The sequence below is a fragment of the Gobius niger genome, assembly GCF_951799975.1.
Source record: "Gobius niger genome assembly, chromosome: 10".
Lineage (NCBI taxonomy): Eukaryota > Metazoa > Chordata > Actinopteri > Gobiiformes > Gobiidae > Gobius > Gobius niger.
The window spans coordinates 29,489,196-29,516,385 of NC_136861.1; the positions used below are offsets into that span (position 1 = coordinate 29,489,196).

The window sequence follows — 27,190 nt, forward strand, 5'->3', positions numbered from 1 at the left end:
AGTGAAGAGCGAGCGTGCATAGAGGTTTTCTTTCCTGCTATTATGTTGGAAGCGAATGGGTTCAGTTTGGTTCAGTCATCTTGCAAATGACGTCTCGCGAAATCTGACGATGCTTGGATTTGGTGTGAATTACGAGCTTCTTGACTATTTTCAACTTGACTTTTTCCTAGTAGAGGCAATTGAGGATAGACCCTTTTCACCGCGGGCCACATGTTGACATATTTAGGTGTGGAACTTTAATTCCAGCTCCGTCTCACACTAGAATGTTGCTGACTCAGGTTATATACCAGCAGATATATCCCTTGCAACTATAATGTCATCCTTTCATCATAAAGGTGTACAAAAGCGGTGACAATATTCAAACACACATAATCTCGGACTGTCCTATAGTTTCAAGTGTTTGTTTAGCCTTTTTTCCCCTTTCTTGTAAAACCGTTGCGCTTATGGTCAGCAGTCACAGCGCGGCAAAGTCTGAAGCAAGCGAAAAAGAAAAGAAAGTTCCTGCATTTAAATCTTAAAGTGTCAGCGCAAGCGTTGTGAAGCGCTCGGCAGCAGATTAGCGCCGACGGCTCGGAACGGAGAAGTGAAACTAGATTGACGCCGGAGAGATGGACGGATGACCTTCCCCAATCGCGCTGGCGCCGGGTAAAAGTTGTTGAAATAGTTTTTGTATCTGTACATCTCGCATTGTCCAAACTTTTCTTTCTTTCTTACGTGTTTCAATCCAAAGTCGTAATCTCGGTCTGTATCGCTGTGAGCCGTAATTGCGTGGGATAAGGCAGAGGCGAGCGCGTTTGACAGCTGCACGCTAGATTCAATGTCTTCAGGTTAGAAAAGGGTTAATATGCCGTATCTAATGAATACCTATGGCACAAAAATAGCTGTAGAACGACACCTGCTTTGACACCTTCTTCATCTCCTTCCCCTGCTAAATGCTATAGTGAAGGTATGAGCTGGGAAACAACTGTTATCGAGATGACAGCAAATGTTTTGTGTAATGGCTATCATCAAAGGTAATGCTTGCTTCTATATAGTTAAAAGTTATGAAAAAATGTACGAATACAAACAAAGTGCTGAAAGATTATTTTCTTTAAAAAGCAGATTTTGAATGTGAATTATTCAGAGGCAGCTGAATAGAGCGCTATAGGCGCAGTATTACAATGTTTATATTTAGGCAAATTAAAGCCAGACTGTACAACTTTTGAGCATTCATTTAATTGCATGCGGTTTCATTCGTGATTTTTGATTTATTTTCTAAAATGGGCCAGCCTTAAAACTGTGCTGGGAGCGTGACATCACCAGCTCGTTTGTGTGACGTCACGACTTCCACTTCCGGGTCCTAGCAGACCGGCAAATATGTGAGAAAAAAAACATAACAAACTCTTAATAACAATAATAATAATAATGCATTGGTTTTACATAGCGCTTTTCTGGACACTCAAAGACACTTTACGTTGCATTATTCATTCACTCCATACTCGGTGGTGGTAAGCTACAATTGTAGCCACAGCTGCCCTGGGGTAGACTGACGGAAACGAGGCAACCAGTCTGCGCCATCGGCCCCTCCGACCACCACCAACCACTCACTCATGCACTACATTCGCTAGGCTTCCTGGTGTTACTAAACGGTCTCCCATCCAAGTACCGACCAGGCCCTTCCCTGCTTAGCTTCCAAGGTCTGACGGGATTGGGCAGAGCAAAGGTGGTATGACCAAAAACAACAATCAATATTTCTGAAACTCGATGGAGAGTTACTGAAACTACTTATTTCTCAGACTCATTAGCCAAAAAGGCTGAACCTACTGCTAAAAAAGTGTTATTTACTTAAGTCACTACTTCCGGGGTTAGCGTAGCTGCTGCGCCGTTTGCATTTTTCTCCGCTAAACCCGGATGAAGGATTTTGGTAAATATTACTTTTATAGCAGTAGGTGCAGCATTTTTGGCTAATTGGCCTGATAAATAAGTAGGCTATGTTCAGTAACTCTCTGTTGAGTTTCACAAATATTGATTGTGGTATTAAAGAGTTTTTTGTAATTTCTCGCACATCTGCGGACCCGGATGTAGAGCTGTGACGTCACCACTGAACAAACATATAGCTAGCCAAAATGAGGTTTAAAATCACTAAAAAATTCACCTCGTGACATAGCAGCAGCATGTTCTGGACTGTTCCGCAGTGGGGTTATAAAGAAATGGCCTAATGTGCCGTCTTGAGCGATTTCTGTAAGTAATATGGTCATTCATGAAGTGACAGCCTTGCATTGACGGACGCTCCAGATTGTAGGTTTCTATGCCTCACTAAACAGTCAACTGGAATACATAAACATGACCAAATGTTCTCCGCCTCACGCTTGGCTGCCTGTCAATGCAAAACAGCAACATATCTACTGGTGATGTCCCGCTCCCTCCAAAAAGTTTACGAGTCAGGCCTTAGTTGAGGTGAGCTTGCTTCTAGTAAAGACACAGTATAGATACAGACGGCATCTTGTCTTACAAGGGGGCGTGGCCTCGCCGAGGGGGAAGGAAGTATTTTGTTTCCCAAACTTTTTAGCTGCTTTATGGCGGAATGTAAACTTATTTATCACACACAAATAAAGTCAAGTCTAAATCGGGTCCATATGGATGTTTATTCACAGCAAATTATTCAGTGGAAGCGAAAAAAAAAAAAAAAACGCAGTCGTAGCTAGTGTTAGCATGTAGTATGAAGCTAACATGAAGCATCGTGTTCGCATTCTCCTGTTATTTATGCATTTATGAGCTGTTGAACCACTTTGCTCCTCTCCATGTCTTTGCATCTTTATTGGGTAGAAAACTATATTCATAATTCAGCATTTGTTAAAGTAGTAATTATAGAAAGTTTAGATTTTTCTCTCTCGTTTTCTTTGTTTCACCCCTCAACTGCTTCAAACATGACCATATATGGGCGATTCCAGAGATGCCGTCTGTATTGAAGTATTTCCCACACATAAAAAAACACCTCGTAATAAAACAAATGCTTGTATTTTATTTGACTTGTTGGGTGAAACGTTGCGCAGCGTGGCTTTAAGCGCAATTTTCGTCAACTCTGACCATTCATGACAAAGCGAGAGGTCATGAAAACGGCAGAAAGTTTTTCTCACAATTCACCATCCAAAAATACTCAGTGAGAGACAATGAAATTCCCCTTAAGTGGGGCAAAGTGAAACGCCTCCCCACATCCTGTCTGGCGTCTTCACTTTTCACTCACTTTCTTTCCCCTTTTCTTCAGAGGCCTGATATTCAAGCTGCAGTAAAACATCCCCATCAGCAGGGTGCACCACAAAGTCTAGGAACACAGTGGGCAGATACTGATCTGGCGGACAGGCGGATGACTGGGTTTAGCTCAAGGGAGTCTGGGGAAAAATGAAAACAACCTGCATTTTAGGAGGGAGGAACACACGGAAACAGAACAGTGAGTAAAAAGTAATCTAACACAGACAAAAGATATTTATTTCTTTGTGACGTTCATTGTTGGATTTCCCTATTGGATGGCGGCACAGAATGTGAAATATAAAGAGATAGAAATTCCACAGCTGTTGTCGTGCAAATATGCTGTACCAATGGGCCATGAGTGAGTTCTCAGTTCTATACTTCTATACTATAATGTTTTGGAGCAAAAAATGCAGCTTATTATTTAGAATAGAATAGAAAAAACTTTGTCTACCATACACAATGATTGCAGAAATTTGACTTTGTCTTGCTCATATATTCCCAGTACATTTACATTTATCAACTTTTCTTGAAAAAAAAAGAAAGAAAGAAAGAAAGAAAGAAAGAAAGAAAGAAAGAAAGAAAGAAAGAAAGAAAGAAAGAAAGAAAGAAAGAAAGAAAGAAAGAAAGAAAGAAAGAAAGAAATGCCACTAAAACCACTAAAAACTAACAAAGTAAGAATTAAAAAATAAATAAATGTAGCATTAGGTGCCATAGTTTTAGCCTGATTATCACGATTGCTGTTTTTTTCTTTTAAATAACAACAACTATGCTTTTGATTTGTGGTGTACATTATTCCAAGTTATACAACAAGCAAGGCGTCCAAAGCAGTTTAAAAAGCTGTAATAATACATATATATGACCTTTAAGTGGTTGATCTGTCCGCCATTAATTCTCTGTTCGACAATACACCACAAACTAATGGCAAAAGTGGTGATTTTACTTTTATGGAATAGTCATCTTAAGGTGTGATTAGAAGCTTTTCTTTAACACCAACAAACTTACAGACACTTTAAGAAAAGCATGGTAGATTTTTCCCTCATTAAAAACATACCGGGAGTAGCATTTTGCAGTTTTGCGTAATCATGCTCACTTTGATCGATTCTTCTTCTACAATTGAAGCGCTCCGATCGGTCTTTTCTGGATTTCGTTGCGTCATGATTGAACGCAAAACTGCCCTCCACAATTTTTAAAGCCCCAAACCCATAAACACACCTGTTCTGAGCAGTTCTGAGTCATTCTGTTTGTGCCATCGTTTTGGTAGCATGCCGTTAACTGACAGTGAGTACTTGTTTTTGTTTTTACTGTTCTATCGCCCGCTGAGGACGCCCCAGGTCAACTCAAAATCCTGACCGACCCCGTCTCTCACTCCTTACTGTTTTTTCTTTACACAGACATATAATTTAAGGCATCCAAAAGACTGTTTTTAATGCGAGACACGACAGGTGACAACATAGATTTTTCACGCAGTGGTCAATGTTGAGATTTTAACTAGTTTTCTTCCTTAAAGGGACTATACAGAGTTTAAAAATGTTAAAATTATGTATTTTCCTCCCCCTACATGTTCCTAATGAGCTCAGACCTGTTCACCACAACTGCCTCTAAAATCCTGCACTGTCACTCAAAAAGTTGTTACTTCGGGTCTGAAGTGCCGTCATGCACGAGCTTAATATAGAAGCTGCAGTTACACGTATGGCCTGAGGTGGCAGTAGTGAGTATAAAAGGACCAACTTGCATCTAGTCTCTTTAACATCTTAGTTTTAATGTCAGAGTAAATGCTTATTTCTCTGGACTTTTTGCGATTAATTTCGATGAATCAATTACATTATTATTATTTATCGCGATTAAAAATATGAATCGAAAAGAATCACACTTTACTTTAACTTTTTTCTGCAAGACTTCGTTGCTTTGTCCCTAAGCAACGCCAAAAGCTATTTCACTATCGAACTTATTTATTCACACAGTTATTTTTATACTCACTACTGCGCAGGGTTTTAGAGGCAGTTGTGGTGAATAGGTCCGGGCTCGTTCCACACATCAGGACATTGCTGGAGCAAAATACATAATTTTAACATTTTAAACTCCGTCCAGCCCCTTTAAGCCACATAAACTTATTTAAAAAGATCAGTCTCCAAAGCAAATCAAACTGCTATTGTCTTTGAAGTGTTTGAAACGACCACACAGGCCTCATATCTCCACGAAAATGAGTTGAAAATGAAGGAAAGTACAAAAAAAGCATGTAAGATACACCAACGTAAGATATTTAACCATTTCCCCTTATGCTTGTATCAACAATCTACAGCAAACATTTGAAACTGATACTAATAACACTTGTAAGGTCCTTTTAATAGCGTAACCCCTGTATAGTACCTCAGCATTGTCTTGTCTCCCTTGGCCTCTCGACTTGTGAGTGACGAATCAATCAGCACCCCAGCCAGTAGCACACCTACACCGCTATGCTTTTAGAACCACGGGGGCGTTTACGTGGACTTCCGCTGAATATTGGATGCGGTTACATAATGGCGAGATTGTCGGCGATATGTCCAGTTTTTCTAAGGATAGGCCGACGCGTTCCTTAGCAACCGCCGCACAGCAGGAGAGGTAGGTGAGTAGTTGCCAACGGGAAGCGGCCAAACTCTTTATAATCGCCACAACAAAATGCCCGCTCCGGCACCGCTCTCATGACTCTCCAGCTATTTTGGGGAAGATGAGTCAATTATTTTTCGAGCGCTTGGACACCTCGCGATCAGATTAATGGCTGAAAAGGGGATCCAATGGGGGAGCTTTCAGTTTATGAAAAGACACTTGAGTAAAACCAAATTACTTCCTTGTAATGTAACACCGTCCAGCTTGCCAAATGCATCTATTATTTCTTAAAACTAAGGCTTGTGAAACTTTTTCTGGTCTCTTTGAATCCAGGGGCTATACACAAGTTATTTACAATTCAAAGTGATTTTTGGATAAGTATTATATTTCCTTAACCCGACTGTTGCTACAAAGAATTTCAGTAGAAAATGTGTCAACAAATATTCAACAGCTCATCAAAGAAAATATGCCGGGTTACGCATATCCTGCACAGGTTATGTTTTGATATAAAATTATATTTGTTTGACAGCACAGTGATGAGTTCATAATGACAATACTGAAACAATGATATAATATGATATATTATGTCTATTCAAAACAATGAAACATAAAACATGTTTTATAGCACAGTAGTGGACCTTCCATATCAGATGATGGAACCAGCAAATTTATATTCATAAGTTTGTCTTTTAAGTAACGTTTGACAATGTTAATTCACTAAATAGTGTAATATCAAGTTGAAATACATGCATTTTTAATAGACTTAAATGTATTGACCTGCAAATGACCAGCCTAACCCTAAACCCACAGCAATCATTCATATTCAGTTGTCTGAAAATCTCTCTCTTGAGATGCTGTTGAGATTTTCGAATACCGTCGACTGGACTGGGTTGGTTGGCCAGAGTTTAAATAGACCTATAGTTTGTGTGTGGAGCCAGTTCTACATTCTGAGCAAGAAGAAGCTTCTGAAGATACAGAAGTGAAATATCCTCAGCTCAACCAACCCAGTGCAGTCAACGGCGTCTGGAAATCTCTACCACGATGGATAACTCCTGGATGAATGAGTGCATTTGCTGCAACTATGTAAAAAACAACAACACTTGAATCATGTTAATGCTTTAGAGCAGTGGTTCTCAACCTGGGGGTCGGGACCCCCAAGGGGGTCACGAGACAAATTTTCACATATTTTCATTAGCATATAATCTAATGTTTTATTGTTGCATGTGTTTGCTATTTTGCCTTAGTGCCATTATTTGATTGTAGTTTGATGCATTTTTTCAGCCATTTGTTTTTTTCTTTGTTTTTTTAAGAATTATGTAGGCTAATGTTCCTATTTTTCACGGTGTGACCTATGCGGGGGTCACGAACCCCTTTACCTCTTATAATGGGGGTCGCGGCTCCAAAAGGTTGAGAACCACTGCTTTTGTGGTTAGTGCAAAATCTGAAAAGGGCCGACAAATCACTTTTGTGGTTCCAGAATGTTATGACCTGGCAACCATGTTTTTATGTTAATATAACATGTAGAGGACATATTTAATGTCACTCGTGTATCACCTTCGTTCGCTTTTTACTGAAGAAGATCATGGTTACCGAGGTGTCACATTTTCAGTTTTGTTTGTCATAGAAAATTAATTTTCTTCAATGTACTATTAGAGATTCACATGACATTTGCTCTGCACGTGTAGTTTGACATTATATCACCTCAGATGAAATCTTGACCTTATAGGTTTAATAACTTTTTCATTGAGGAAACAATGATGTAACTGAATATTCTCTATATCTTCAAAATTAAAAAAGATTGTCGGTATCACTTTAGAGCAGGGGTCCTCAAACTACGGATGATTTAACCCGACCCCTGACTTGTAGAGCACTGGCCCCTCTAGCCCTTTCCTGTGCGGAGTTATGATACTAAATAACCAGTTTACTCATTCCAGCCACTAGGGGGCAACTTAAATAAATAAAAAATAATTCCATACCTGTCCAGCAGGGGCACTTACATAAGAGATCAGGACATAAACAACACATTATAGCCACGTGGTAAATGAAGCTTACACCACAGAGTGAGGAGTGAATTAATAATGACTACAGTACTTTGAGAAACGTGTGACTCAGGCTTGTAAAGCACAATACAAATGTAAGAAGGTTCTACTTTAGTCACATTACACAATGATGTTTTATTTGGAAATAAAAATAAATGTAATACCTGTGGTATTTCGAATTAAAACAAAGTGTGAAGACTTGATTACTATTTTTGCAAACCACTACAAATATGTGCTTGGAGTCATGTGTTGATCTTGTGGATATACAGTAGTAGTGGGGACGACTGTGCCAGGCGAGTACTCTCTACTTCACAATGAGGCCTGCTGCTTTTTGCTCTGGGTCATACAATTCTATTTAATAGCCAACCTGGCCCGGCCCCCCCATCACAGCCAGGAACGATAATGTGGCCCCCAAAGAAAAAAGGTTGAAGATTAAGGTGTGCTCATTAAGTATTAATAAGCATTACTCGTCATTTTAAGGTTAGGGTAAAGGTTAAGGATAGGTGAAGGGTTGGCTATGAATAAGTGTATTATTAATGGCCTATTAGTATGTTAACAGATAATAAGCAGCTTGTTAATACTTTTCAAGCATATTAGTAATGCTTATTAATACCTTATTAATACTTAATGAGCACACCTTAATGTAAAGCGTTACCAGATTTTCTCATAAACTTTACACTGTATAGACTTTATCAACCTAATGTAGTGTGAAAAATGTCATCTTTATAAGTTCATGCATTACTACTACTACTGTCTGTTGTACACAATGAAATATTTCTAAATAAAACCAGCACTGTATGCGCAGTTTGACATGACATCACCTCATGTGTGTGTGTGTGTGTGTCTGTTTCCCTGCAGTTACGGGGACCACGTGCAGCATTTCAAGGTGCTCCAGGACCGCTGCTGTCAGTACTACGTGTGGGACGAGCTCTTCTCCTCTCTCAACGAACTGGTGGAGTTTTACCACAGCAACAGCATCGCCAAGGAGCGGACTGTGTTTCTGCGGGACCCCGAGCACTTCGCCAGGGTGAGCGTCCATCCAGCCACTCCCCGTCGTCAGTCCTGCGAAAACCAAAACATCCGCAGTTTTCAAACAGGTTCTTTGGAAGTTCTCGAAACTTGCAAAAGGCCATAAGTGGCATTTTGGCTGATAGGAAAGCGATACCTCAATGCCAAAATAAAGGTTATGATGTGATATATTCCCTGTCAAAGTAGCACCAATCAATTCCCACGATGCGGTTTTACGAATTATAAGGATGAATTTGTTGACTTTTTTTTTTACAAAATGCGAAAGTTAAACCTTATTTTAGCATCATTTGCTCAGAAAAAGCCAATTAAAAGTGTTGTGAAGTTGCCAGAATGCTACCGACCCTTTGGAATAGAAAAGTCATCAATCAAAACTTTCCTTCAGACTAAATTAACGACTCGGGACACATTTTCCCCGCCATCACAGAATCTGTTTCATTCAAAAGCATCTTTTACCAAACCTGACAAGCCCTCCGCATGTTCATATTTCATTCCGCCGCGACTTGAAAGCCCAAACACTTTTTCTCCCCCCCCCTCTTTTTTTCCTGCGACAGGATTTGACAGCTGGCAGGCAGTCCATATGTTGCCGAGATTTCTCGAGCTGTTCTTTTCGCTGCATGTTTTTTCGCTGAACTGAAGGCGCAGGCGGTAATGGAAGATCACAGGCCAGTCTGCACTTTATAACCCGACCCGACGTGTCGCGTCATCGGGAGAGAGAGGAATACTGTACACACACAGTCAATGATACTTTTTTTTATTGATTCTCTATTTGTTTACGTTCAGGCAGAGTGGGCCCCTTTTGATCGCAAGCTTTATCCCTGCCACGTTCGATTCAGCTCATAATATTTGTATCCTTGGACAAGTCACTTCACCCAAACTGCCTTTGAAAATGCCGTGTGTGACAGGAGAACTATTGAGTCAGTCTCCGGTGCTGCTACAATAATAGTTTACTATACCACCCAGTGTGGAGAGTGAATGAACAGCAGAAAACCAGTAAAAGTAAGTGAAATGGCTCAAATTACTAAAAGACATTAAAGGGGGGGTATTATGCTTTTTTCAATCACATAGCACCAGTCTATAGCACACTACAGTGATGACCAAACCTTCTGTTGGTCTGTAAATGCAGTAAATTAGAATAACTGCCTTGTATAAAATTGCCCTCTCAAAATGGCTGTAGTGAATGTCTTGAAATAGGCCTCTGTGTCTTTAAGAACCTCTGACCCTTTCAGACACGCCCCCTCCACACGCTGTCTGTGGCATCAGTGGGGAGGGGGTTCTGCTGAGGAGCAGTGGTTGGTTACTCGGCTGGTGACGAAAGCTCGACTCAGGCAAACCTATCCCTAAAATGGCCGCCATCAGAGTTTTTACAGATTACTCAAAAACACGTGAATGTGCCAAGACAACACTTCAGGCATGTTTTTAATCAGGGAATGACATAATAACATGATGTAAAGCTTGAAAAAGTCGATTTTGCATAATACCCCCCCCCCCCCCTTTAAATTAAGAGAATTTCAGCCAATTTTGAGTAGGTTTAGACTATTTTGAAGTTTGCCAATAGATCAAGCACTATTTATTTTTACTTAGATAAGAGAAATGAACTTGTGTACTCAAAATAAGAAAAACAACTTTTGAATAGAGACAAAAAAAACTTAAAGCAAACATATTTGAAGACAAAGTGGGGCTGAGACAAAATATTGTTTTGCAATTTATCGCAATACAATGTTGTGACACGTGTATGCAGTGCGTTAAATACCCGTCAATGTTCGTGGAGGGGGTGTGTCCCCATCTCCGTGGCGAAGTTAGTTGGATATTCGGCAGATATTCAGAGCGGGAGGGGAAGCGGCTAGCGCTCGTAGACTAATGGCCGTTCAGATTTAGGGACCGTCAGCAAATGACTCTACTTAAATTGTGGTTGTGTAGTAGGCCTACGTGCCCTCTATGTTGACAGCATTTTCATACAGAGTCTGCACAATGCGCTCAAATCCCTGCCCGCGATGGGCCCTTTAAGTGTCGTGGGACGTCGCACAGTTGTACCCTACGCCGCTGGTCCAGCTCACATACACCGCCGGCAAGAATGCAGAGTGCGCTTTAGCACCTTTGCTCTAGTCTGCCACGTTTGCTTTCGCCCTCAAGATCGCAAGATGGGTTAATGAGGGGGGTGGGACCCCTACGCACGCCCCGTGTTTCGCACACTGCGTGTATCGTATCGGAAACTATGTATCGCAATACTTTTGATACTCCACTCAGTTATAGAAAAAATATGTGCAAATGTTGTGGACTTAAAGATTGTTTTGTTAAAGGAATAGTTCACCGTTTTTCCATACTGTGACGTGTTCTTACCTGAGCTTAGACGAGTTGATCTGTACCTGTCTGGTCTTTGTGCCCGTGGAAGAGCTTGGTGGCATCCAACTTCACCCCCGTTTGGAGCTATAGGAATACATTGGGAGAGGCCAAATGCTAACAACATCTTTGGTCCTTTGTGCGTGACTGAGGGCACGCACAAAGATCAGACAGGTACGTATCAACTCATCTAAACTTAGGAAAGAACATATCTCAGTATGGAAAAACAGTGAACTATTCCTTTAAGTCCAGAATATGTGCTGATTGGTAAAAAAAATAAAATAAATAAACTTCTTCTGCTATTTGCACTTTTCAAAAATGTTTTAATCAATATCAGACAGATTTATACTTTTTTTTTTTTTCATAACGGAAACTCAACTTTAACATTTTTATACGAAATATAAAAGTTGATGATTTGTGCGTAGTGGACCTTGTAGTGACTGCATGAGTGGTCAGCATGGCGCCTTTACTTTCCATCACGGTGGTCTCTACAACGCTCTAGGTTCAACTGTATTTGTAGGTTTTCTGCTGAGCAGTGAAAACCAACAACAATTGATCCTGGAGCGTCCTACAGACCACCGTGATGGAAAGTAAAGGCGCCATGCTGACCACTCATACAGCCGCTGGGTCACTAAAAATCATGTGGGATCAAACATCACAGTTTGTATCGCAATACAAATCGTTTTGGGCCCCCAGTATCGTGATACGGATCGTGACAAGCCCCAGCCCTGGAACTAACTATCTGGAAAAACTAAATGTCTTTAATTCAAGCACATTCTAGTCATTTCATTACCCAAGGCGATTTATTTCCCAGTGCAAGCTAATATGCTAATTTAAACATTTCATTGAATCCATATTTTCTAACCTACTTATAACAATACTTTTAGACACTACACAATTATTCAAAACTTGCTCTTCTTTGCTTTTCAAATCATCATGTTGTGTGTGCTACAAAAACATCTATTGTGCACTATGACGACAGTAGCCATGAAGCTAATTTGTCGTTTCAAAAGGCTTCAGTGTCCATTGTTGACAGCAAAGGGCATCAGTCGCCTAATCTGAGCGCTCTGCTTGAAACTGAACATGAAAGCACTTGGGGGAAAAAGAAGAGGATCGCTACAGTACCTCAAAGTACAATACTGTATTAAAATAAGACATAATAAAGCTAAATTCTGTGTTTCAGGTTCAACCAGAATACAGATGATTAAAAACCACACTGGAGAAAGCACAATGTAATTATAAATCGGTTCTTGTATCAAATGTAACACTCTTTTCCCAGTTGCCCAGATACAAGGCTCCCAGTGAGGTCGTGCTGTAAATTGAATTTGGATATTATTACACTCATTAATTAAACACTATTCTTGATTAAACACTCAATTTTCAACTCGGAGATTAAAATGTTAAAAATGAAAAAATCCTTGGCAAGAATTTCAGACACATTTCCTGTATTTATTGCAGCCAAAAACCTTCTTTCAAAAGTCTTTCAGCTAAAATCTTCAAGTATAAGGAAAAGCGATATTTGTGAGAACTTTCTGGTTGGGAAATTCAATAGAGCGAAGACTGTATAGATACAGACGGCATTTCGTCATAGAAGGGGGCGTGGCTTCACCGAGGGGGAAAATACACAATTTCACTCTTTTTAGCCATTTTCTGGTGGAATATGAACTTATTTATCACACATAAGTAAAGTCAAGTGTAAATCGGGCCCAAATGGATATTTTTCTCACAGCAGATTGTTCAGTAGAAGTGAAAAAACAGCAGTTGTAGCTAGCGCTGGCTAATGTTAGCATTAGCCCGATGCTAACATGTAGCATCAGGTTAGCATTCTCCGTTATTTATGTATTGATGGGCTGTTGAACCACTTTGCTCCTCTCCATGTCTTTGTATCTTTATTAAGTAGAAAACGATATATAATTCAGCATTTGTTAAAGCCACACCGCGTAGAAATTTACCCAATAAATAAACTGAAATACAAGCATTTATTTTATGACAGATACTTTCATCATTGAAAAATACCTCATAAATGTATAAACAAACATTTATGAGGGTCTCCCCTCCTAAGATATGACTAGCTTAACCAGGAGTGGGTGCGTCTCCAACTCGTTTCCATGGAGATGTGACAAAAGGCAGTAGAATTTGAGATTTAAACAGGTTAGTTTCTCATCCAAATCCATTCTTTTATTACACACTGCAGTCATAGCATTTTCTGTGTTGAGCTGGACATTAGGAGCTTTTTATGTTTTGCTGGCAACAGTATAGTCCAAAATGTTACGCAGTGTACCTTTAAAGTAGTTTTTGAACAATTAAAGAAAGTTTAGATTTTACTCCAAATTGTTTTCCCCCTTCAAACTTGACCATATATGGGCGATTCCAGAGATAGATACAGACGGCATCTCGTCATAGAAGGGGGCGTGGCTTCACCGAGGGGGAAAATAGAATCTTTAGAGAAACACAATTTTCCACTCTTTTTAACCATTTTCTGGTGGAATATGAACTTATTTATCACATACAAATAAAGTCAAGTGTAAACCGGGCCCATATAGATATTTTCTCACAGCAGATTGTGCAGTAGAAGTGAAAAAAACGGCAGTTGTAGCTCGCGCTAGCTAACCGTTAGCATTAGCCCGATGCTAACTGTTAGAGAAATAACAATGGTGTTCGAGAGGATAGATGAATGACAGGCAGCAGTCTGGATGTCTTATGCAGGAGAAGTTTATTTACCATCGGTGCGGGACCCGGAGACATGAACTCGAGACATTGCGCTAGTCCTACCATTCAAGTCTGTCTATGCTTCCACAGAAGAGGGATAAATACCCTCTCAGAGCGTCATACTGATACGCAAGCATTCAGTGGCAGAGAGTGGGCGCCTGAGCACCACAGTCAAGGCTATGACAGAGATAGTACGACTGTACAGCCTGACCCAGTATGATAAATAGCGATTTAATGTTATCCTCTAACACTCCTCCCTTTCAAAACTACAGTTTTCTAGTGGTTTTGACTAAGTGAAAAAAAATCAAAATTAAACGCCAGCATAAAATAAACCTGAATCAACTACCTAAGTTTCAATTTAATCCAAAACCAAGATTTGAGAATAAAATCAAAATTCAAATGGTTTATCTGTGCCCTAAGTGGAAGCATACACAGAATTTACATTTCAAAACAACATTCAACACACTTCATGTAAAGTACCACAGTACATAGTTATACGGGTCATTGTGATGGAATTAAATGACCCCCCTCCCAGTGACCCCAAAGTACTGAGACATGTGCATCATTAGATTCACTAATCACCCAATCGGGGCAAATACTGCTACCAATAAAAACACATGCATCAAGTACTAAAGGCGTGTAAAAGGGGGTACCATGACCAAACCTCAAATCCCCGACCTGATTGCCAATTATCAGGGATAAGTAAAAGATCATGGCCGCCAATCAGTTTCTCCTGCAAATGATATATTATTGGTCCAAGTCAGAAAATGTACATACAATAAAATACAAACACAACACAATATTCAAAGATATGAATCAATCAATTCTCATGAAAATCATATTCACATATTAAGAGAATGCTCATAGCAAACTATTAATCATGAAACAATCTTCATACCGGATGGTTAATTTCAACACAACACTTGTGAGGCCCGTCAAAACACCTCCAGGTGCTTCAGATCTATACGGATCACGAGTAGACTATCGTGCCGTAACACCTCTTGGTGTGTCTTTGGGATTATTCTGCCCACACACACCAAGAGTTCCCTATTGTCTTCCAAGTCTTCAGGTTGAAATAGAATGGCGTGGAGAATTGGCAGCGTCCATTGAGAAGGGTGCAAGCTCATACACTCGTGCACAATGAATTTTCCTTAAAATTCAAATCTAACGAGATCTTAAGTCTTATTATTTGTTATCCCTTGCTTCCAATGTTTTAATCAAGATTAAAAATAATGTTACTGAAAACTGCTAAGCAAGAAACCATCATTTAGGACAAAATATATTAAATCCTCTTATACTTCAGGCGTAATGGCCTCTGAAATAGAGCTTAAAACCCTTCCTTTTTGACCTAAACATACCTGCAATGAGCAACACGCACAAAACATAACATGAAAGAACATCACCACAAGATAACCAAGTATTGAATACCTGCCCTTTTATCTTGTGAATCTGTACCTGCAAAGTTATGAATTGAAATAAAATGAAATTGGTAAGTTGAATAACTAAGCCATAAAGAATAAGCACCAAAGATTAAAAAATATAAATGCAAAATCAAAATATAAGCTGAAAACTGACTGGACCAAAATGAGTAATAATATATAGAAAGAATAAAATAGAAAAATAGAAAATGCTAAAATAATAATAATAATAATAATAATAATAATAATAATAATAATAATAAAAATAGGTAATAATAATAATAACAATAAAAAATAGGTAAATATAGAAATAAAGTATTTAAAAAAATATATATATATCTAGCCTCACACTAAGTCCTAATCAATCTATATGCCTTTGTCGCTTTAATTGAAACAAACTGCCAACCATCATTGGTTTAAGCGGGAACAAATCCTGGCTTAAACGCTCCCTCGGTGTTGGCCACTAGTGACGGACTTCAGTGATATGGCCAGAAAAGAATAAACAAACACTAAATAAATGAACACTACATCTAAAATACATGCTGTAAAATTAAAAATACATGAAAGCTTATTAACTATAAAAGAGTAATAAAATATAAAATAATAAATGTCAAATATAAAGTAAATATGAATACACACAACTATGAAATAAGTAAATATAGCCAAGTAAAAATGTAAATATAGAATAAAGGCAATTATGAATATATAAAAGAAAATAATAATGAGAAATGAATAATAAAATATAAAATAATTAATGTAAAAAATGTAAATATAAAATGAAAGCACTTATAAATATATAAATGAAAATAATAATGAAATATGAAGTAAATGTAAAAACAATGGGAGTGTGTAAGATGAATCTTTCCATTTAAACTTTATTCAAACTCCAATGGATGTGTGTTTGCCTTCCTGCCAGATCCAACCTGTCTCTCAGGTCGCCTGTGGAAAGAATGTTATACCTTGCAAACATCAACACATCAGTATAATTTCTACAAACTTACCGATTAAGTATGACTTTTCACCAGAGTCAGCTTCAGCCATCATGACATGAATATCAATCATTACTATCATTCGCAAGTTAAAATATTTGATGAGATAATAAGTGTTTCTTTCTCTTGCTTGGAAACACAAAATAGATACACAAAGGATACTGATGCTCAGGCACGACCTCCAGACATCCAGAACAAACCGACATTTTCTTCTTCCACGTTGCCTCCTGCAACAATAAAGAAGCACACACCGGCCTGCATAAGGCCATATTTTATCATGCCATTGGTATTATTGTTCTCGGCTCATCAGCTCCCGTCCTGAATCAGACCCTCCTGCATCAGAATTCCTCCTGTAAATTCCCTGTCTCTGTGGGAAATTAACGTCATCAACCTGGAAATAATATGGATTAAAACATGTTACACACTCACAATCAAAACAATCACACTCTTTAATATCATTTTATAGTAAATATAGTAAAAATATAGTAAAAATTAAATCATGGCATTAGTATTGTTAGTATGAAGCAATAATGGCATTACACATTTTCTATTTTCAGAACAACTGGGTTTCACTTACACAACTTTTCTTTATTCTTTATTATGTTGCGTTATTTCTGATACTTTCCCTGTGTTTAATTATCAGGTTTTAGACTTGAAATTAAACTACTTGCTGTAACTTTTGTTTTCTCATTATTTGTTTATTTAGATCAGAAAGAGTCACAATTATTTCTACAGAGAGCAAATCTCCTCTGCTTCTTGGCCCCTCCTTTTTTCAACAATTATAACGAGCTCCGTGTGCACCCAGAGTCGTGATTAGTGTTGAAAGCTGGGCAATATACTTTTGAGGCCATAAGTGTGACCTTTTGAGTGACTCTTGAGATACTGGATTACACTGAAAACTCTTGCTAGTCCGAAATAAAACATGTTTGCCAGCACAAATTTCAAATTTGAAGACACCGCTTTACTTACACTGTATGCAAACCTCTTCATTAGGCTGCATACAGCTCGAAATCACAGCCTCAGATCTAAATCTAAGAACACACGATGCGTTCAAATCTGGATTCAGCCTCCACTGACAATTCTTTGCAAACAACAAAATATCTCAACCTAAGCATCCTAAAGTCTTCCAATGTAAATGATCACCTTTATCATAAACGCTTCAAATTAACATACACCAGTATCTCCACTGATCAAAATTTAGGACTTCTCATTTTACCTAAAACCGAAACCAACAACAAAATCCAGAATCAACTGCACAGTCAATTTCTGTGCAAAACTCACTCAATTTACTTAAATTAAATTCACGACATCTTTTATCAATTTCAGAAAGTTCAGAAAGAACATAAACACAAACAACAAATTGTTAAGCCTTAACCCTCCTTGGGTACTAACAAAAAATTAATCCCTACAGTCCTATCAACAAAACTATTTCACACGAGTGGTAACTTGTGGATATTTATCTTTCAAAGTTATGTTATCGGCTGTTACAGATCAATGCAACTGCGCTACACAGTAATTTGGGAATTACTCTATTTTTGAGAGGCTAAAATGTTGTTTATTGCATACTATTACTGACTGAACATTCAAATCTCTCTGTCTGTCGTTTTATTATTTTATTTTTGTAAAAAATTGTTATCTCTTAAAATATCCAATAAAATGTATTTATTTATTTATTTATTTATTTTAACTTGATTATTTTTGCTGTTTAAGACTCATTGACCAATTTGAGCATTCTATAGTCAAAAATATCAAAATGAGAAAAAAAAATAATAATTATAAATCGCAGCAAAAGAGGATCCCATGGGCCGCTGACCCATCGGCAAAAACACCAAAAATTGCTAAAAAAAAAGTAAATATAAAATAAGTATATAGCAAAAAAACTTAAAAAATGTAGGTCCAAGTGGTACAGAGAGCAAGGCATCAGACCTGGGCAAATTGTGAGCACTAGTCCTCCTGCAGACGACTGTTCAAGGCTTTCGAGGGGCAGCAGCAGCGGGGCTTTTGTTGGCATGTTTTCGAGGACAGTTTCTCAGCGAGGCAGAGCAGACTCTCAGTTCGGTGGACGATCAGTTTGGCGGACTTTCTCTTCGGCAGACTATCGATTCGGTGAACTTTCATTTCAGGGTCTTTGAGCAATGCACTTGGACCAATGCCCACGCAACGCGCAACAGGCCCTTGCCTTTTCCCATCACCACCAAAAATGGCAAAGTAAAATCTAAAATCTAAAACCTACAAAATTCAGCATGTCCTATTACGCAAAGCATCACAAAAATAAAAGCAAAAATTCTGTACTTTATCAAAAAAGGCCCATCCTCAAAAGAGTCAATGCAGCATGCTTGAAAGTAAGCATAGTGTTATTCATTTCTCCTTTGTCTTTAATGTGTTTAATTTTAGTTGCCTTTAGGTTCTTAAAACCACATCACTAAGATTAAAACATCAAGAATTGAGATACTGTACAACAAGTTTTCTTTAAATCTTTAACTATATTTTACTATATTAAATTCAATTGTCTATTCCAGACTTAAATTAAATTGGTCTCTAAAGTTTAATTTACACATTTCTGGTCAGGACCCCCAAAAACCCTTTGCGAACTATTCGAGATATAAAGTGTTTAGTAATTTAGACAATGTCAAGCAAAACAACACTTAAACTCTTTTATATTATTTGCATAATTTTCTTTTATTTGACCTCTTATATTCAAATCAGTGCTGTTTGCAATTAGGAATTATTTAAAATTCATATTATCTCAGTGCTCGCTATCTCCTGGGGGATCCTAACCCCTACTTTGGGAACAACTGTTCCGACTAATGTTGGAATTTATTAAGACACTTAGTTTGCATTCTAAACCTCTGGTTACCTTTGTCGCAAATATGTTTCTCCTAAACACAGTTTGGACTCCAGCTGACCTTGTCTTGAACCTTGTTCTCGAGGCATTACTTAGAAGAGCAAAGGAAGTGTTTTGACTACTCCAATCTAATCTTGGGCACAAAATGTAACAAAGCAAATACTTAAACTATCTTTAAAGGAACCAGGAAGCCAACCTGCCGTAATCTGGGCATCTCTCAATATTCAAATCTTTTATAAAGATTAACGATGTGCAACTCCTGTACAACTGAGAGCCTATATAGACATTCAGAGCCTAGAAAGACAGAGTTAAATTTCACTTTACCACAAGTCTAAACAGTGAAGACAAAATAACAAAATATAATATTTTTCAGGTCCTGGTACTTTTAGAACCAGGCCTACAAACTCAGGCTTCTCAAGCAAATCACAGCAGAACAACATTTATCCATCTATTCTATTATTGGGCTAATAAACTAAAAATGCAAGCCATTTCAACTTCTCGATTGTGCGCATTTTACTTTTAAATTTGTCTGACTGTGATCAATATCATTTGTTTTTATTGCTCATCACACCCAAGTCATACCTTTTACTAACATAACTACTTGTAGTTATACATCTTTCCCTCATAGAATTTTTTCTTGTGTATTTTAAAACCCAGTTGTTATACTCACAAGTTGCAGCTAAAACATTGTGACATTGTGACACCGGAAATCAGTCCTCCACACAGTTCCTGTGGCCTGTAACAGATTATAAAGCAGCATCAATTCACAAAAATAACACATTTTTCAATTCATCATCACCGTCATGTGAACATCAATTGATTGTGATTCAAAATGCGGACATTGTTTACCCTACGGGGACTCTTAACTTGTATCATTGCTTTACCAATGCATTATCATTATTCAAAAGCATACCCCCCTATTCTATGAAATAGTTATAGCAAACAATGTTGGCATTTTGTTTTGTTAAACTGACTCAACAATCTTCCGAGGCAAGAGTTTATCAGGAACGCTCTGCTCATGGACCTTCACAGACAGAGACAAAACAATAACAGATAGGAGAAACAGTAGATGTGGACAGAGGAGACAAGGCAGAGACACAAAATGTGAGCATCACTCTCCCTGAATTATTCTTACTTTGAAATAAGTGAAAATGTTCATAATTTGGTCTAACATTATGTCATTGCATCTTGCTGAATGTCAAAGAAACCGAACAGCATCAGGTCACCCCTAACAACACAATCTGTCCTTTGTATAAAACTGACAGATCCCTTACTTTGTTCATTCAGACCCTTGTTCTTCTTTGACCCTGTGTCCGTGAAAACTCTCTACTCTCGTAGTTTGTTGCTTGTGAACACGGTCGGTGTTATACAGCAAGACCTTCACTTATAAGTCCAGATATAGGTGAAATCTCTGGCAAATTACTTATGTGAGAGTAACATTACTTTGAAATAATTTAGTTTTTACTCGCTCAAGTGCAGTGGTGGAAAGCAACAAAGTAAAAGCACAAGTACAAGCAAAAGGTAAAAGTATGGGCATCTTACTTTTCTTTAGTAAATTTATGATGAATGAACCTCTACTTTACTTCACTATATTTTTCAATTGGGTTAAAAGTAAAGCATTTTATTTTCAAAGTGACCTCATTACGATGAACTGGTTAGACCCAATTTAGACTTGGTTTAGTGGTTTAGTCTTTTAAACCTTGTTTTAAACCCGGTTCAAACCTAGTCCAATGGTTTACTCCTTTAAACCTTGTTTTAGACCTTGTTTAAACCGGATTCAAATGATTTTAAAATCCTGCACAATAATCTCTTAAATACCTTCACCTTCCGCCTATAAAGCACATTCCACAATGCATAACTCAACACTTCTACTTAAGTCAAAATCATGTCAGATACCTTCACTTCTTCTCAAGTAAAAAGAATCTGTATCTGCACTCTTAAGTAAGAGTGTCGAGCAATTCCTCCACCACTGGATTTTACTCGCTCAAGTGTACTCGAATGCTGTGAGTACTGAGTAACTGTGAGGATGGTGTTGCCTCTATTTTACTTTGTTGGTGTCAGTGTAATCTTATTACCAAAGAATGTACAGTTTTACTCAAATAAGCATGTTGTTATCGCAAAATAACTCAGTACACTTTATGTTCTCTGTGTGTCCATTATAGCCCTAAGAAAAAAATTCAAACAAACATCAAATAAACCAAGCAAACAAAGCAAACCAAGCAAGGAAGCACAGAATATGAAATATAAAAACATGGAAATAAAGATCTACTCGCTGCATCCAGAGCCATAGCCATCAGTTACATTTCTCTCAATGTTCATCAGTTGATTCTGGAGTTTCACAGTTAGATTAGAAATGAACAAACACAACAGCCTCCATAGGTTGTATATGGAGCGTACGTGTTCCTCTCTTTTGTGCACATCTCAAAAATCGGTGCTAAGCGGGTTATCTCTCTTAGGAGAAAAATATCCTAGGTTCATCTCCTACCCATAATCCCTTAGCACCAGTACAACTACTCTCTCTACTTCTTGTAACTATTCTATAGTCAGAAGAAAAATCAGCAGATGTATATTAAACCACAAGCTTTTATGACCACTAAAAACAGATAGTTCTATTCAAGTTTTCACACCAGCCTGTGGTCACAGTCCTCTGACTGTGGCGTATTTCTAAGTCCAACTGCCTTAGTAATTAATTACACGGCCTATGTAATTATTACCGACTCAATATTCAGCACTTAGTTCAAAATTAAAAGTAACATGAAACAACAGCTTTACACAGTAGCCCACAGCTTTTGCTTTGACCCACACTTGCTATCCGTAAACCAGACATAGAGACCAGTGACCTGGACCCAGACTCGTTTACAGCTTTCTGGAGCATTCTAGCTTCCTGGCTATGTCGGTGTGAGGCCTTTTGTTTGACACTAAAATTAACATTAAACAAAGCTTTACACTCAAGATAGTCTATAATATGTGTTCCTCACTCTTGCCTATGACGGCTATGTGGATAAACAGTAGAGTCAACAAGTTTAAAACCTGACCTACTCTAAACTGTATGCATGGAGCTTCACAGATTATTGCAGCTATTTCAGTTCAAGCTTTGTGCATCGGAATACCCCAGTCACCTAGTGGACCTAAAGTCCCTACTCTCGACCGGAACCAAACATCCAGAATTAACCAATAACATGAGATTATGTCATTTTTACTAATTGTACGTTTCCCATTGCATTGTTCTTTTTTCTATCAAGCGTGAATCTGGTAAGGCCATTCCCCCTCCCTTTTATCAAAGGATAAAAATGCACTCACCAGATCAGCTGTAGACATGTTCGTTGACGCCAAATTGTTAGAGAAATAACAATGGTGTTCGAGAGGATAGATGAATGACAGGCAGCAGTCTGGATGTCTTATGCAGGAGAAGTTTATTTACCATCGGTGCGGGACCCGGAGACATGAACTCGAGACATTGCGCTAGTCCTACCATTCAAGTCTGTCTATGCTTCCACAGAAGAGGGATAAATACCCTCTCAGAGCGTCATACTGATACGCAAGCATTCAGTGGCAGAGAGTGGGCGCCTGAGCACCACAGTCAAGGCTATGACAGAGATAGTACGACTGTACAGCCTGACCCAGTATGATAAATAGCGATTTAATGTTATCCTCTAACACTAACATGTAGCATCAAGTTAGCATTCTCCGTTATTCATGTATTTATGGGCTGTTGAACCACTTTGCTCCTCCCCATGTCTTTGTTTCTTTATTTAGTAGAAACTATGTTCATATTTCAGCATTTGTTACAGTAGTTTTTGAATAATTAGAGAAAATTTACATTTTTTAACTGTTTTCAAAATTGACCATATGGGCGATTCCAGAGATCGCCGTCTGTATCCATATTCATGAGTTTCAGTCACGTGTCTGTTTTCCGCTATTTTATACTATTGGGGATTTTTTTGAAAGAGGTTGTTTTGAATTATTTATAACTCAATGGCAAAAGTTCAAACTTGACATCACCCCAGACCCACAGACAGACGCTCACCTCCCAGCCGACATTCTGACATCTTCATATTCCACACTGAAAACACCTGATTGTGTCGTTTCATCTCCCGACTAAAAGAAACCTTGTTGCGACACCCCGCGGGCGAGAGCTATTTTTAGCCTCTTCTTTGCGACTTTCAAAACAGGATGAAACACTACAGCTTCTCTTGTCTCTTGTCTTGTGGCGTCTGAATTGTCAGCGTACATGTCCTCCACGCCGCATCCGCCAGCTTATGCACATGTGTTGTTTTTTTGTGTGTGTCGAGTGTGTGAAGTTAATTTGCAGCTTGTGTCTCGTTCTCACTTCGGCAGCCTGTCTGGGAGGGGCAGGTAAAAACCCTCCCGCCGGCTGTGAGCGCGCTTGAATCGTGACTTGACAATGTGTTCGCACCGGTTTCGCGCCCGACACACGAGCTGCTCCCTCTCACGTGTACGTTTAGCCACCGCCAAACATCTGGAAGCTCGGTACGGGTCGCTTTTTGCATCGTTTGAGGTGGTGATTTCGGATGGAGGGCAGGGGGGGTCTAAGGATGTGACTCATTGTTCCTGGAAGAAATGACCGAACAGAAAATCCCTTATCAATTATGTTAATTTGCCCTCTTCATTTTAATGCGATGATGCCTGTGCTGGGTATAAATGATAGTCTCTCGATAGTGGAATTTTAAGAAGAAAGGATGAAAGAAAGGGGGGAAAAAAGAGTAAAAATTGTCCAGTGGCACAGAGAGAAAGGGAAAGCTCCATAGAAGTCTGACTCATTCATTCTCTGGTGTGTTTTACAGCAGTTAATGAAATTACACTTCTTCGTATTTCACTTCCTGTGCCCAAAGATCTATAAAATGGAAAAAAAACACACACAAAAAACAACCATGTCAGCCAAATTCATCTGCACTTAAGTCAGTGTACACCAGGCATGTCCAAAGTGTAGCCCCGGAGCCAAATGCGGCCCTCAGACTGATTTTTGGTGGCCCCGAAGACTTCTAGTTTTATTGGCACAAATCACCAGAGATGGAACGTTTTACTGCAATCTTAATAATTCCACACAATTAAAACCTCACAAAGTAACATTTGTTGTGAGTCAGAGCGGTTTGGGGCACGGTTTAAACCTTCAAAGGAACAGGCCACCGTTTTTACAGACTGAGATGTGGCCTTTCCTGAGCTTAGACGAGTTGATGCGTACCTGTCTGGTCTTTGTGCGTGCGCTCAGTGACGCAAAAAGACCAAAGATATTGTTAGCATTTAGCCTCTCCTCCTCTACGGACCCAAACGGGGGTCAGAAGCTCTTCCACGTTTCCGCCATTTAAATACGGTTACGTGAGCAGTAACATCTTCACTTTACTGCTCCCCCTCATCTGCTTCAAACATGACCATATATGGACAATTCCAGAGATGCCGTCTGTATCTGTGGAACTTCACCACTAGCTTTGTCACTTCCTGTCATTAGCTTAAAGGGACACTGCGTAACATTTTGGACTATACTGTTGCCATCAGTGCAAAACATGCTCCTATTGACCAGCTCAACACAGAAAATGTTACAGCTGCAGGGAATAATAAAAATAAATAAAAATAAATAAAAACATTGAATGAATTTGGATGAGGACCTTTTAATCTCACATTCTATTGACTTTAGTCACAACTCCATGGAGACGACACGGAGACGTACCCACTCCCGGTAAAGTTACAGTCAAAAGCACAGTTTTGTTTGTACATTTATGAGGTATTATTCCAAGGATGAAATGATCTATCAGAAGATAAATGCTAGTATTTCAATGTTATCAATAAGCAAAACTCTACGCGGTGTGCCTTTAAATATAATAAGAATATTTTCCATCAAAATAAGTCATATTTTCAAAAGCATCACAGTCCTGTCATACGCACTTAAAATACTTTCTACAGCAAATACTTCAGTGCCAAGTACACATTTAACTGAGCTGCTTACCCGTCGAATCTGTACTGTAGTGAAATCGAGTACGCGGACTACTTACTTAGCATGTCACTTTACGAACTGTAATTCTATAGGAAGTCAAGTTTACGGTCAGTTTAGGGTCAGTATATCTGCCCAGGTGAGCTCTTCTCGTCCTCCTTTTAATGCATCTTTGTCAATTTTAGGGAAAATAAATAAATAATAATAATAATAATAATAAAAAATACAATAATACAGATATAGACCAGGGGCAGAATGGTGGAGAACAGATGTATAAAATATAAGTAATTTATTATATATTATTATCATTATTATTATACTATTATTGTTATGGTTACTGTTATTATCATTATATTATTATCATTATTACGATTATTATTATTACATGCAGTTTGACAGTGTGGATGATATTAGATATGCATTTCTGTGGATAATGATGACGGTGGCAATGAAAACAATAACAATTATCATTATTAATTCCTAATTTTTATTTATTTTTCCATTACACACACACACTTCCGCCCAGTACGCCTACCGACACAGCCGAAATTCTAAGTTTTCTGGTTCAGCGTCATGTGAGATCTGTTGTTTTGACTGTCTCTGTATCTCTGTTTTTTGTAATGTCTCTCTCGTCTGTTTTTTTTGTTTTGGTTTTGTTTGTTTCTTTTGTAATTGTCTTATAATTCACCATTTTAAAAAAGAGAAAAGAAAATAGCGTCGCTGCATGAGACGAAAAAAACAAAATAAAATAAAGATAACCACAAAAATATTAATGGTCGCTGAAATATTAAACCACTTAAGGCGAGAGGCTGTCGTTGGCATTACGCGGGAATATTCCTAATTACATCACGTCCCTAATGCATGATTCAATAGGATTAAAAGCAAGAGACACAGATTCAGGTCACTGCTACCCAAACAGTCACCGGGTCCACGTTGAGTTATGTTATTCACAAAGCCGGTTCACGGATTGATGTGTGGGCTTCAGGTGTCCTGGCGATGCCGTCTGCTCGCTTGTACTCGAGTGCGCTTCAGAGCGGCGTGGAGATCATGTTATATAAAGAAGCAAAGTTTTAGGTGGGCGCGTGTTGGTCTCCCGTGTCAAAAAAAGCGCAAAGCCATTTTGAAAAGCTGTGCGTCGGTGTCTGGCAGAGTCTCCGCGGCGTGCTCTTAGTCTCATAATGCTCAGTGCTCAAATCTGGAGCAGGTGCAGGTGAGGTATTCTGCTCACGGGCGTCACATCGGTGGTTAGACGCAAGATAACGTCGGTCCTCTCCCGGGAGCGTGACAAACCGGCTGACCTGGATTCGGAAAAAATCTCCCTCGTGAACAACTCTGCAAAACAAAACCCCCAAAATAAAAGAATAAAAAATCATGGTTAGCTTTCCACCTCAGCTCACAGCGGATCGAGTTTGTATGTGAAAAGTGGGATCAGACCTTTGACCACTGGCTTTTGAGCTTACTTTTTGGATTCTCAACATTTTTGATTGTTTTTACATTCTCGATCGTTTAAGTACATTTTCATGCAGACACTTTCATTTAAAGGCACTATACCTGATTTTTTTTTTTTCCTAGTAATGGACTGAAATGTGTTTTACCCTCCTTTCGTGCATTGTACACTGGGAGAAACACTGTGCATCTCAGTGTTGTTTTCGTCGATAACGATATCTTTTCGATCATGCCCCTTTTTTTAATGGCGATAACGTAACAATGACGAGCTAAAATGAGCTCTTTGGGGACTAGAACATGACGAGGCGTTTACGAGTTTATGTCAATGAGACGAGACGAGACAAAAATGGGAGAAGGTTTTTCGTCAGATCGTTCACAAACAGAGTTGGTGCGCGGAGTGAGAGAACACACGGTAAACGTTTTTTCTCAGGACAGTTTTCAATACCGTAGCGTATGAACGCAGAAAGCACGTTGAGGTAGTTACGTATGTGCAGACAGCGCTGTTGGTAAAAAAAATAAAAATCTCGAAGCGATGATCAGAGGACGAGGAGAGCGGGCGCTTTTGGGAAAAGTACTGTTTACAGTCGGCCGACCACTTCTGCCAGTGCCTATTGTGGTGT

General features: G+C 38.8%; 1 protein-coding gene across 1 annotated transcript in view; it reads left to right on the forward strand.

Moving 5' to 3' along the window:
- Positions 1 to 27,190, forward strand: part of grapa (GRB2 related adaptor protein a) — a 62,572-nt gene that overhangs the window by 23,700 nt on the left and 11,682 nt on the right. The window contains exon 4 of the mRNA XM_079564038.1: positions 8,709 to 8,877. Coding sequence (XP_079420164.1) covers positions 8,709 to 8,877 — 169 coding nt within the window. The remainder of the gene's footprint in view (positions 1 to 8,708; positions 8,878 to 27,190) is intronic.